A 14,358-nucleotide genomic window follows, 5' to 3' on the forward strand; every position below is an offset into this window, starting at 1 on the left:
CAAATGAAAATTTGTACCAGACTAAGACTCAAACCCAGATTTCCCACTTGTTGCGAGCTGTCGCCTTAACCACTTCAACTGTCAGAGCACACTTCTGGGATTGATTCAAACTTTCCTACATTATGCCGTGTACAACCCCATTACTTATGACTTTGCTTGAATTCCCACCACAGGGTTTCAAGGAGACAAACGTATGCAACATTAGTATTTTTTGTTGTTGTGGTCTTCAATCCAGAGACTGGTTTGATGCAGCTCTCCATTCTACTCAATCCTGTGCAAGCTTCTTCATCTCCCAGTACCTACTGCAACCTACATCCTTCTGAATCTGCTTAGTGTATTCATCTCTTGGTCTCCCTCTACGATTTTTGCCCTCCATGCTTCTCTCCAATACTAAATTGCTGATCCTTTGATGTCTCAGAATATTTCCTACCAACCGATCCCTTCTTCTAGTCCAGTTGTGCCACAAACTTCTCTTCTCCCCAACCCTATTCAATATCACCTCATTAGTTACGTGATCTATCCACCTTATCTTCAGCATTTTTCTGTAGCACCACATTTCAAAAGCTTCTATTCTCTTCTTGTCCAAACTATTTATCGTCCACCTTTCACTTCCATACAAGGCTACACTCCATACAAATACTTTCAGAAATGACTTCCTGACACTTAAAATCTATACTCGATGTTAACAAGTTTCTCTTCTTCATAAACGCTTTCATTGCCATTGCCAGTCTACATTTTATATCATCTCTACTTCGACCATCATCATCTTATATCCTCCTTTCAAGACACAGTCCATTCCATTCAGCTGCTCTTCCAGGTCCTTTGCTGTCTCTGACAGAATTACAATGTCATTGGTGAACCTCAAAGTTTTTATTTCTTCTCTATGGATTTTAATTCCTATTCCAAATTTTTCTTTTGTTTCCTTTACTGCTTGCTCAATATACAGATTGAATAACATTGGGTTTAGGCTACAACCCTGACTCACTTCCTTCCCAACGACTGCTTGCGTTTCATGTCCCTCGATTCTTATAAGTGCCATCTGGTTTCTGTACAAATGGTAAATAGCATTTCGCTCCCTGTATTTTACCCCTGCCACCTTCAGAATTTGAGAGAGAGTATTCTAGTTGTCAAAAGTTTTCTCTAAGTCTGCAAATGCTAGAAACATAGGTTTGCCTTTTCTTAATCTATTTTCTAAGATAAGTCGTAGGGTCAGTATTGCATCATGTGTTCCAACATTTCTACGGAATCCAAACTGATCTTCCCTGAGGTTGGCTTCTACCAGTTTTTCCATTCATCTGTAGAGAATTCGTGTTAGTATTTTGCAACTGTGGATTATTAAACTGATAGTTGGATAATTTTCACATCTGTCAACACCTGTTTTCTCTGGGATTGGACTTATTAAATTTTTCTTGAAGCCTGAGGGTATTTCACCGGTCTCATACATCTTGCTCACTAGATGGTAGAGTTTTGTTGGGCCTGGCTCTCCCAAAGCTGGTAGTTCTAATGGAATGTTGTCTACTCCCAAGGCCTTGTTTACACTTAGGTCTTTCAGTGCTGTGCCAAACTCTTCATGCAGTATCGTGTCTCCTATTTCATCTTTATCTACATTCTCTTCCATTTCTATATTATTGTCCTCAAGAACATCGTCCTTGTATTGACACTCTATATACTCCTTCCACCTTTCTGCTTTCCCTTCTTTGCTTCAAACTGGGTTTCCCTCTGATCTCTTGATATTCATACAAGTGCTTCTCTTTTGAAACAAAGGTCTCTTTAATTCTTTAATTTTCCTGTAGGCAATATCTATCTTAACCCTAGTGATATGCGTCTTCACATACTTAAATTTGTCCTCTAGTTATCCCTGCTTAGCCATTTTGCACTTCCTGTCGATCTCATTTTTGAGACGTTTGTATTCCTTTTTGCATGCTTCATTTACTGCATTTTTATATTTTCTCCTTTCATCAATTAAATTCAATATCTCTTCTGTTACCCAAGGATTTCTAGTAGCCCTTGTCTTTTTACCTACTTGATCCTCTACTATCTTCACTATTTCATCTCTCAAAGCTACCCATTCTTCTTCTACTGTATTTCTTTCCCCCACTCCTATCAATTGTTCTCTTATTCTCTCCCTGAAACTCTGTACAACCTCTAGTTTAGTCAGTTTATCCAGGTCCCATCTCCTTAAATTCCCACCTTTTTGCAGTTTCTTCAGTTTTAATCTACAGTTGATAACCAATAGATTGTGGTCAGAGTCCACATCTGCCCCCTGGAAATGTCTTACAATTTAAAACCTGGTTCTTAAATCTCTGTCTTACCATTAAATAATCTATCTGAGACCTTCCAGTATCTCCAGGCTTCTTCCATATATACAATCTTCTTTTATGATTCTTGAACCAAGTATTATCTATCATTAAGTTATGCTCTGTGCAAAATTGTATCAGGTGGCTTCCTCTTTCTTTCCTTAATCCCATTCCATATTCACCTACTACATTTCCTTCTCTCCCTTTTCCTACTACCGAATTCCAGTCACCCATGACTATTAAATTTTCATTCCCATTCACTATCTGAATAATTTCTTTTATTTCATCATACATTTCACCAATTTCTTTGTCATCTGCAGAGCTAGTTGGCATATAAACTTGTACTACTGTAGTAGGCATGGGCTTCGTGTCTATCTTGGCCACAATAATGCATTCACTATGCTGTTTGCAGTAGCTTACCCACACTCCTATTGTTTTATTCATTATTAAACCTACTCCTGCATTACCCCTATTTGATTTTGTATTTATAACCCTGTATTCACCTGACCAAAAGTCTTGTTCCAACTTCACTAATTCCCACTATATCTAACTTTAACCTATCCATTTCCCTTTTTAAATTTTCTAACCTACCTGCCCGATTAAGGGATCTGACATTCCACAGTCTGATCTGTAGAATGCCAGTTTTCTTTCTCCTGATAACAACGTCCTCTTGAGTAGTCCCCACCCGGAGATCCAAATGGGGGACTATTTTACCTCTGGAATATTTTACCCAAGAGGATACCATCATCATTTAATCAAACAGCAAAGCTGTATGCCCTCGGGGAAAATTACGGCTGTAGTTTCCCCTTGCTTTCAGCTGTTCACAGTACCAGCACACCAATGCCGTTTTGGTTAGTGTTACAAGGCCAGATCAGTCAATCATCCAGACTGTTGCCCCTACAACTACTGAAAAGGCTGCTGCCCCTCTTCAGGAACCACACGTTTGTCTGGCCTCTCAACAGATACCCTTCCATTGTGGTTGCTCCTACAGTAAGGCTATCTGTATCGCTGAGGCACGCGAGCCTCCCCACCAACGTCAAGGTCCATGGTTCATGGGGGGTGGGTTGGACATTTAGCCTATGAGCAATAAGATGATAAACAATGTGACATGTGCTAGTTTGGGTTAGTCCTGGAAGCATGCTGGGACAGCTGAAGTGGTTAAGGTAGCCACTCATGTCAAGCAAGAAATTGGGATTCGAATCCTGCTCCAGCACAAATTTTTGTGTCACCAGTAGGTAACATCTTAATATCTAATGCAACTAATATCAAAAAGATACAGCAACTGCAAATAAATTTTATAAATTTAGTACACCTAAAAGATCATCAACAATGTCTGTTTCTTCAGACATTAAAACTAAGTATTACAAGTCTCGAGGGGCAAGAACGGTGATAGTAATACAAATGTTGAATATGTGTGTCTCCTTGAAACCATGTGGTGGGAATGCGGATAAAGTTGCTAGCGATGGGGTCATAGACAGTATGACATGTGGAAGTTTGGGTCATTCCTGAAAGCGTGCTCAGATAGCCAAAGCGGTTAAGGCAACCACTCACGACAAACAGAAAATTGGGGTTCGAGTCACGTCCAGCACAAATTTTCATGCCTCATCAGTCGGTAATATCTGAATAGCTAAAGCAGCTGTCAGAAAGATTCCACAGTTGTGAATAAATTTCATAAATTTAGCATAGCTGCAAATTCACCAGCAGTGTCTGTTTTTTCATACATTGTTAAAAATAAAAAAAAATTACCAAAAATAAGCCACATTGCTACAGTTCTAACACAGCCTGGGAGTGTATCATTCCCAAGACATTTTCACAGAATGGTCTCATGTTTCATATTCCACACGTATACCACAACAGTATCTACTGGTTTTTCTTTACTATGCTTTTCATTAAAGAAACAGCCAGCTAAATTTTTTTACACTTGCAATATTGATCTACACACTGAAAAACCACACTGCAAATATCTGACAAAAGACTAGAAAAAAATCTTCCCAACAACTCTTAACCCTTTCAGACCCTCTGGCTCCAATTGCATATGTTAACTTCGACTGTGTCTTAACTGCAACAGATGTACTTTTTCCTGATGGAAAAATGAGGTACACATTTGTGAATGAATGTTCATCTCTTCATCATCCACAAGTGTTGCCAGCTGTTTGGAATCACTGTGAAAACATCAGCAAGTCAATGTAGCGGTGTGCAGCAGCTCGTGACCAACATACATGGAGGTGGTTGGTTCACTATATTCCTCACTGTAATTGAATATTGTTGTTGTTATTTTGTGTGGTAGTTATTGAATGAACATTTTACTGTTCATCACAATAGAGGTTATTTCATAATTAGTTATTTTAACCCACAAAGTGAAGCCAAGTGTACAGAGTATGTTTTGAAAACGAGTACATGTTTTTAGATAAATCTTGCATGTAAAAAGATTAAAAAAATCACCTAAGAGATTACCTTATAAATAAAAATTTTCTTTCCTCCAGAAAAAATTCAGCTCTGAAAAGGTTAAGAGAGACACCCAGTGCACTGGCCTGCTGTTAGCTGTATGACTGAACAGTGTTGCCTATGTAGATGGGCCACTACTAATGATAAACTCTCTCGGGGGAAAAAAAAAGTAAGTAAGTAAAACATACTTTTGTAGCTGCAGTTGCCAAAGAGTGACTGTGAACAGCACTGCTGACAGTGACTCGCGCATCTGATGGCTCATCAGGCTTGGCGCCATCTTGCTGCTATTCGAGAAGAATAGGCTACTTGCTGCCAGGGAGTTTGTCCCTCTCCATTCTCTCACCATCATATAACAAAACCAGACACCACACATCCAGTACATTCACCTTAGTTAACACATACTATTAGAACACAAATCTCATACATCATAGGAAAGGAGCCACTGTGTGTGTAGCAAGTAGAGCCTTTCTGATCACTTTACTGAACCTACCCCTAGGGCTACCCAGCAATACCCTATGGTTTTTCCCTCCTCCCCTCCCCTCTTCTCCACCCCTTTTCTTCTGTTGTAAAAAAACTACTTATTTATTAAATGCTAATTGTTTTGATGATTCAGTTTTAAAGTGCCAGACTGCACATCCAAAAGTCCAAGGTTCAGTTCATAGTCAGTCCTAGGATTTTTATCTGTCATTCATCACGTCTTTCACCCCCTGGAAATGTTTCTTAATGAGAGAAACAGCAAGTTTCATTCTGGTTCAGAGTCCGTATTATACTGTAGGTCCCCTCTGAGTAAGTCAGTTCAAAGATTGGAGGAAGGCAGCAGCAAATCACCTCAAACAGGACTGTGTCTAGTAGAGCACTGTGCTGTTCAAACTAACCTGCAGGTCAGTGGCAGCTTTAACTTAATGTCAGGATTGTGATACTCTCCGAATGTGACACATTGTAACTGATGTTTCCCGATCAGTGATCAAATCGTAATGGTCTCACTTTCAGGTAACTGTTGTGGTTTCTAGCACATATAAAATCTTATCCTCGCTGTACTCCTTTCTAGGATACTAATAAAATTTTGTATTTCCTCATGCTCAGCCAATCGGAGTGACAATGGCGTCTGCAGAGAGTGGTGCGGACGAAGACGAGGAGCGGCGCATCATGTCGCTGCTTCTCGGCCCGGGCAAGATGGAACGCGACCGGGGCGCTGTCGAGCTGCAGCGCCTGCTCAACTCCGGACCTGGGGATGGTGGGGGTGGGGGTGTGCACCTCCGCCTCGGCCCACAGCTGCTGGCCAGCGCGGGCTCACTGATCCCCACCTCGGTCACCTCCCCGTGCGAGGCTCGACTGGGTGCCCTGGTCGGTGCCAAGGTTCTCGTCCCACACCTCCACCCAAATGAGAATCGGTGTGAGGCCGAGCTGGCAGAGGCGGCCCGGGATGTGGCACTCCGGACACTCGATGACCCGGAAACTAGGGTGCGGGTGGCAGCTGGTGAGTGTGAACACTTAACATGTAAGTTTTATACTGGGCACAATGTAGGTTAAAAGCCGGACGGTGTGGCCATGCGGTTGTAGGCACTTCAGTCTGGAACTGCGTGACCGCTATGGTCGCAGGTTCGAATCCTACCTCGGGCATGGATGTGTGTGGTGTCATTAGGTTAGTTAGGTTTAAGTAGTTCTAAGTTCTAGGGGACTGATGACCACAGATGTTAAGTCTCATAGTGCTCAGAGCCATTTTTGTAGGTTAAAATGTCATTTTCAATAATGAGAATATAAGGAAAGTAACAGATTCCTACTAACTGTATAGCAAACATGACTTTCAAGGGAACGAAAGCAGTGATCTGCAGAAGGCAGGGAAGGGGATGGGATAGCAGGGTAAGGGTGAGGGGAGAGAAGAACACTGTCTGGCAGTGTGTGCAGGGACCAGATGGAGGCATCATAGTACAGTCATGAGGCACAGCATCAGGAGTGGTGGGGCAGGGAGGCACAGGGCGGAGGGGGAAGTGGAAAATAAGAGGAGTGTAGGGGAAAGTTGGGCAAATGCACTGGCAGAGGGTGGCACACAGTAAGGGTGGGGACATGAAAAGGACAAAGAGGGTGGAAACAGTTGGGTGGAGGGTTTGGGGACTGTAGGTGAGGCAGAGATAATTTCTGGAGCGGAGAACATGTTGTAAGAATAACTCCCGCCTTCGTAGGTTAGAAAACCTGGAATGAAAATGAGAATCCAGATAGCCTAGATTGTGAAGCAGTCACTAAAATGAAGCACATTATGTTTAGGTGCATGTTGTGCCACAGGGTGCTCTACGTTGCTTCTGGCCAGTCTGGCAGTGGCCATTCATCCCAGTGGACAGCTAGCTGGTAATCATACCAACATAAAAAGCTGTGCAGTGGTTGCATCAGAGCTGGTATGCAACTTGCCTGCTTTCTCACGTGGCCTGGCCTCTGCATAAGATAAGCCGATGACAGGACTGGGATAGGAAGTGCAGGGTGGTTGGATTGGGCAGGTCTTTCATCTGGGTCTTCCACAGAGATGTAATCCTGTGCAAATGAACTGTGATTGGGAATGGCATAGGGATGGAATAGGATGTTGTGGAGGTAGATGGGCAACAGAACACAATTTTAGGAGGGGTGAGAAGGATTTTGGGTAGGAAGTCCTTCATTTCAAGACATGATGATAGGTGATCAAAGCACTGATGAAGTATTTTGTTCATCTGTTGTGGTATTGGGTGATGATGGGGCACTCCTTTGTAGCTGGTTCTAGGGGGGTGGTGGGAGGATTGGAGGTGTGTGGAGAAATGGCACAGGAGATCTGTTTGCGGAATGAGTCTGGGGGATAGTATCTCTCTGTGTTAAGCCGTGCTGAGACCTTCATCATACTGGGCAAAGGAGTTTTAGTCACTGCAAATATGCCATCCACAGGTGATCATACTGTACGGGAGGGATTTTTTTGTGTGGAAGGGATGACAGCTGTCAAAACGAAGGTACTGTTGGTACTTAGTGGGTTTAATGTGGACAGAGGCATGGATGGAGCTATCGTAATGTATGAGGTGTGTTTAAAAAGTGTGAAACCTTCTACATTCCCACATAAGCTGATGAAATGTGGGAGACATTCTTCGGTGGACATTTGGTGGGGGACATTCGTGCAGTCGTGCATTTTTTCCCCAACAGCAGAAAGCATCAGTCATTCGTTGGCCTATGAATGATGACATGTAGTGAGTGCTTGTTGAATTCCAGTAAGTTGTAAAATGATGGAAATAATTGAGCAGCAATATTGCATCAAAAGCTTGACAGTATCCAGTTTCCAGTATCCAAGTGGAAACCATTTGCTAAATTCAACAGGATTTTGCGAATGATGCTGTGAGCAAATTGTCGATAAACGACAGGTAAAACTGTTACGAAGATGACCACGTATTGCTGGACTGAGAATGGTGTTCTGGTAGACCCTCAACAAGCCGGAATGACAATATCATTCAGCAACTGCAGACTTCGATAGTGGAATACCATTACATCACAGTACATGAGAACTTGGAATGGGACAGGGGTGAGCATAGGACCTATACATTCAATTTCGACCAACAATTTGTGTATGAAGATAGTGTCTGCAGAATTTGTACTGAAACTGCTGTCAGTGGATCAGAAACAACATCATCAGTAAATCGTACAAGACATGCTGGAGAATGCAAGTAGTAACACCAAGTTTCTGAACACTGTGATCACAGGTGATGAGACGTAAGTTCATGTGTGTGACACTGAAACTGTGATGATATCATCACAGTGGACATTTCCAACATCCTCATGGCCAGAAGGGGAGCACTGCAGGTTATAAAAACTCTGTACTCTCCCAGATCGGATCAGAAATATGAATTCCTGTTTCAATAGACCACTAATAATGTCATCTTTTCAAATGTCATACACTTACTTGAAAATTCATAGTGCTGTTTAATTGCTATTATTTTAACACACAAATCAACAAGCTGAAAAAAGTGTGTGCTATATTTTTGGTAAGATCAGGTACTTCGCTACAGTAATGTTGTCACAAAGACCTTTTTGTAGGTTCAACTGTGCTCATTCTGCTCAAGGAACTCCTAAGGTAGTTTTCATGAACCAGAGCTAATTAGTATAATTAGAGGCTATTTATCACTGTAGCTTTTTTTATTTCTTTAGAAATGAGAGGATAGTGATGGACTTTTAGTACAAAATATTATGTTTACATAAGATGAAAAAAATTACAGTTGGAAAAAATTAGTCTTGATTGAAATATAATGTTTTAACAGCAATGTTCCAGATGTGTTAAGTGATTCAGCCAAAAAAACATATCACAAATTATAGTTCTGATACTATATCAAATAATATGAAACAAAGATGGTATCAGTCTGTTCATTTTGCTAATCTGGTACGTGTTATCTTAAAAGGCCCACAATGTTGTCAAGGTTATGCTGTTAATTTTCTTCCACTGTGTTGGGGTAGTGAATCATCACCTTCGTGGTACTGTGCTGCACAAATGACCGGATCTGTGGGAACAAAAACTTGGCAACTCCATTATTATTGCCTGCAGAGTCAAAACACAGGGTGCACAGACAGGCTTCTTGTATGCCATCCTATCTCCTATGACCATGGCAAATGAATCACTAACACTAAAACCCCCTAGTATAGGCGTACCCCTCATACCACTAAACACTGTGTGCTTAAAGGTGTTGCACTCTGCCCCCCACCCCCCTCTCCTCCTCCAGCAATGTGGTTACTCGTTATATAACCCAAGTAGTCTAGTTTTCTTCTCTGGATGGTACTGAAAATTTCTAAATCTTTGTTCATGCACAACAGAACTGCCACATTTATGACTTTATACATGCAAGGTATCCTTAATATCCCTTGATGCATCTGCATTTCAGGTACCTCCAATTTCTTATCCAATAGTGTGGTAAGTGTCGAAGACTCAACTGCACAGAGTGGTATAATGAATACACAGCATCAAAGTGACTAAGCACGCAGTGTAATACTGATGCCATGGTTAGCCAGAACTTTCTTCATTTTGTTGAAAGAACTTCTTGCCTCTTTAGTTCTGCAGTGAATTTCTTGAGCAAAATCCCTGTTATCATTGATTTGACACGTCAAATACTTATGCAATGGAACCTGTATGATCTTATCATTACTGAATGCAAGAGTGACCTGATATGTCTTCTTGACATTTAAAAGTAATTCCATGGTATTGCTCTCTACAGTAACAGTATTGAGTAGTTCTTGCAAATCTTCCACTCTAGGGTTTGAAATAAGACATTGATCAGCATATGTGATGGTGCAGATGACAGCTTCATTAACCACTACTCTCTTATATTTTATATCAGGAGCTCTTGGAAAATCTTTTCAGCATAAATGTTTGAAAAGTAATGGGGAGAGTATGCAGCCCTGATGAACTCTTTCCATAATAAGACATTCTTCTGAGAGAAAATACCTACCTCAGTATATAGAGCTACTCCATTCAGTGGCATTGCCTCATACAGTGATCACAGAAAAACTTTGCCTGCTGAAGAAAATAGTGAAAGAGGAACTAAACTTACAGAGAGAAGAGTACCTTAGAATAGACTGTTAGTTCAAATAACAATACCATGGTCATGAAAGGAACTGCTGAAAATAACATGGCTGTAATAACTTCAAGTTGAACAAATATATTTCTAGGAAGACACAATACATGAAAGTCACTGATCAAGTAAACAGAGTAAGACATGTGTACACTTTAACAGTCAAATCGTAACTGAGTCCAAGTCTAGTGGCAGCTGGCTGGCTGGCCGCTTAGGTGGCGCTGCTGCTGCACGGCTGGCAGACAGCGCCGCATGTAGAGTACGCGCATAACTGCGTGGCAGCACTTTGAAAGATCGGTGAGTCACAACAATGGCATTAAATGATATTGTTTAAAACACACACACACGTAGAAACACCTGAAATAGAACACAGCACCCCTAGCGATTGAAACACATTCCTTCTTCAGGGAGGACAGCATAATAGCAAATAGTGTTTTAATGGTTTCAAACCAAAAGGTTTATCTTCAGATGACTGTTCACATTTATTTAATTTAGTGTGTGGCAGCATGAGTAAATGAAATCATAAATACAAACTACCATGTGAGGACGAACCTGCCAATTCAAAACCAGGAACGCCACTGTTTGCTTGAAATAAATAGTTTTATGAATAGTGGCTGTCTGCGGTTTTTTACTTTTTTTAACCTGTAGTTTCACACAGCCACATTCTCTCCATGACAGTTTTTGACAATGTATAATAAAGGTAGCTCAAAGGTACACACCCCTTGCCCCCCCCTTTCCCACCTCCTCCCCTCATAGTAGATAGGTTGGATTGAAATGAAGTTTCCATTTTCCAGAATGAGATTTTCACTCTGCAGCGGAGTGTGCGCTGATATGAAACTTCCTGGCAGATTAAAACTGTGTGCCCGACCGAGACTCGAACTCGGGACCTTTGCCTTTCGCGGGCAAGTGCTCTACCAACTGAGCTACCGAAGCACGACTCACGTCCGGTACTCACAGCTTTACTTCTGCCAGTATCCGTCTCCTACCTTCCAAACTTTACAGAAGCTCTTCTGCGAACCTTGCAGAACTAGCACTCCTGAAAGAAAGGATACTGCGGAGACATGGCTTAGCCACAGCCTGGGGGATGTTTCCAGAATGAGATTTTCACTCTGCAGCGGAGTGTGTGCTGATATGAAACTTCCTGGCAGATTAAAACTGTGTGCCCGACCGAGACTCGAACTCGGGACCTTTGCCTTTCGCGGGAAAGTGCTCTACCAACTGAGCTACCAAAGCACGACTCACGTCCGGTACTCACAGCTTTACTTCTGCCAGTATCCGTCTCCTACCTTCCAAACTTTACAGAAGCTCTTGCCCGCGAAAGGCAAAGGTCCCGAGTTCGAGTCTCGGTTGGGCACACAGTTTTAATCTGCCAGGAAGTTTCAGTTTCCATTTTATTCCACTGTGCCACTGGCTGTATTTGTAGAAAACAATGGACCAGAAACAATGCTAAGGTAAGTGCATTAACAAAGTATTTATGATAGAGGTCCAATTGCCTAATTTGTTGTAAATCAGAAGTATTCAAATAAGAGAGTTCTGCAGTGCAGGGAGCATGCAGTCTCTGTAAAGTCTCCCTTTTCACTGTTTGTTGCCACAATCCATTTACTTATCCCATCCCTCTGCAACTGAGCTAGTACTCTCTTTGCAGGGATCTCGATGTTGACAAGATGTGAAATCCTCACCCCAGTTCCTTTTTCTCCATTTGTTTGTTTACACTTGGTATTAAACTCCCCTTGGGGAGGGGGGATTTATAAGTGAAGTGAGTGTGGCCTTTAGAAAAATGAGAGGAAGAGTATTGTGTGTGTACGTGTGTGTGTGTGTGTGTGTGTGTGTGTGTGTGTGTGTGTGTGTGTGTGTCAAAGATGGATACTAAAGAGGGAATGACAGATAATTGATGGTAGACAGTAGGGGATGGAGAGAAAGGTGGAGAAGCGGGGTGATCAGAGAGAGGAGAGGATGGCAAGTAGGGGAGAGGGGACAAGGAGAGAGCACAATGAAAACATAGCCGTGAGATGAATGAAGAAAGTGGAGTGTTGAAGAGAATGGGGAGAGGGAGTTAAGGGAAGTGGGAAAGAGAGGTAAGGGGAAGTGCGGTAAGAGAATTGTGGGAAGAGGGAGAGGAAAGGGGAGGCTAGGAAAGGCAGTGGGAATAGGGAGGGGTTGGATCAGGAGTGGGGAAGAGGAGAAATGGGAAAGAGGAATGGAAGAGTATGGGGAGAGTGAGAGAAGATAAAGAAAGGGGTAGGGGTAAGAGTTGTGCAGCCTGACAGGGGGATACGGAATAAAAACGGAATAACATTACCGTGGGAGGAGCTTTTGTAGTACGCATTGCTGGTGCTAGGCATACATAGCACAACTCGTTGCCAGTACAGTGCTGCCTGTGTAGTCAACCTGGTTTGTGATGTTCATCTGCAGTGATTGTTTTTACTACTGCTGATTTGTTCTTGTTTCATTTCTTATGATGGCAAGTTTAAGTGAACAATGTGCAGCTGTGAAATGTTGTTTTCTACTTAGTAAAAATGCCTATGAAACTGTTTTAATATTGAAAAAAGCCTTACCAAGATGATGCTATTGGAAAAATCGACTGCACAAGTGATTTGCTCAATTTAAAAATGGCGACATGGCGATTGATGGTGAACCTCGTTCTGGACGTCCATCAACTGCCCAAATTGATGAAAATATTTTTAAAAATTCAATAGCTTGTGCTCGCAGACTGTCAACAGTCATTTGATCAACTGTCAGAGATTAGTGGATTATCTTGGAGCTCAGTTCAGCAAATTTTAACAGAATATTTGACAATGAAAAGGGTTGCTGCCAAATTTGTTACTCTGCACCTGCACATACAGCCATCTCTGTTACACAGTTTTTAGCTAAAAATGGCATGTTTTCCACTGCCCCACACACCTTACTCACCTGATTTGACTGTGTGACTGTTTCTTATTTCCACACATGAAAATTGGCACAAAATGGCACTGATTTGACAACATTGAGGAAGTCAAGAAAAAAATGAGAAAGGAGCTGTCAGTAATTTCTAAAGATAACTTCAAAAAATGTTTCAAACAGTGGAAGCACTGTAACTTCAAAAAATGTTTCAAACAGTGGAAGCGCACTGTATTAGTTGTAGTGGAGAGTATTTTGAAAGGGATAAAGTTATTTTGTAAACAATTTGAAAATACATAGCTTTTAAAAAATAATTCCATTTTTTGTGACACCCCTCATATATTATGTGAAAGTAAGAGAATATCATTTTATAACTAATTTCTTAAGCTACACTTAATGTTGGAGGTGATGCCAGAGAAGTGGGAGGGTGAAGTTAGAGAGAATGGGTGAGAAGAAGAACAAGAGAGAAATAGAGAATAACATAAAATACACGGTCTTTGATGGTGGTGGCACAGATTAATAGCAAATGGTCAGAATATAGTTTGTAGAACACATTGGGACTTGCAGATGTGACTGTGTACAACATAGCATACGAGGCACATTCAGTAAGTAATGCAAAACTTTTTTCTTCTGAAAACAGGTTAGTGTTATTCAGGATAATACACCATATTGTTGTCCAGTTGTTTGGCTATAACACCCTATTTTTCAACATATTCTCCATTCAATGCGACAGCCGTGTGCCACTTCACTGCTTGGGCCTGTACGCTCGTAAGCTACTACTCTACTGGTCGGTGCTGGAGGCAACATCTTGTTGCATCAATAACCTCTCTATTATTCATTTATTGCTTCCTGTGTTGTGCATCCTACATTGGACCAAAGAGACGGAAGTTGGAAAGTGTCAGTTCCAAGCTGTAGGGTGGATGAGAAAGAACAGTCCAGTGAAGTTTTGCATTTTCGGGGTATGCAGACTTGTGTGAGGCTTTGCATTCTCATAGGGAGTAGTAGTTTATTTGCATTTTTGTGGCAACAAACCCAATGAAGTCTTTTTCAGTTTCCTGTGGGTAGCACAATACACCTCAGAGTTGATCGTTGCACCATAAGGGAGGACATCAAATAGAATAAGCCCTTCATTGTCCCTGAAGACGATTGCCGTGATTTTACTAGCTGATGGTGCAACT

The 14,358-nt window shown here is 41.7% G+C and overlaps 1 protein-coding gene across 2 annotated transcripts in view; it reads left to right on the forward strand.

Annotated features, from left to right (window-relative positions):
• The window catches only part of LOC126291688 (uncharacterized), a 142,207-nt gene that overhangs the window by 40,375 nt on the left and 87,474 nt on the right, over positions 1–14,358 (forward strand). For both annotated transcript variants that reach the window (XM_049985311.1, XM_049985312.1), the window contains exon 2: positions 5,826–6,219. In XM_049985311.1, coding sequence (XP_049841268.1) covers positions 5,841–6,219 — 379 coding nt within the window. In that variant the 5' untranslated portion in view covers positions 5,826–5,840. The remainder of the gene's footprint in view (positions 1–5,825; positions 6,220–14,358) is intronic.

Source organism: Schistocerca gregaria, chromosome 9 (assembly GCF_023897955.1).
Source record: "Schistocerca gregaria isolate iqSchGreg1 chromosome 9, iqSchGreg1.2, whole genome shotgun sequence".
In the NCBI taxonomy this organism is placed as follows: Eukaryota; Metazoa; Arthropoda; class Insecta; order Orthoptera; family Acrididae; genus Schistocerca; species Schistocerca gregaria.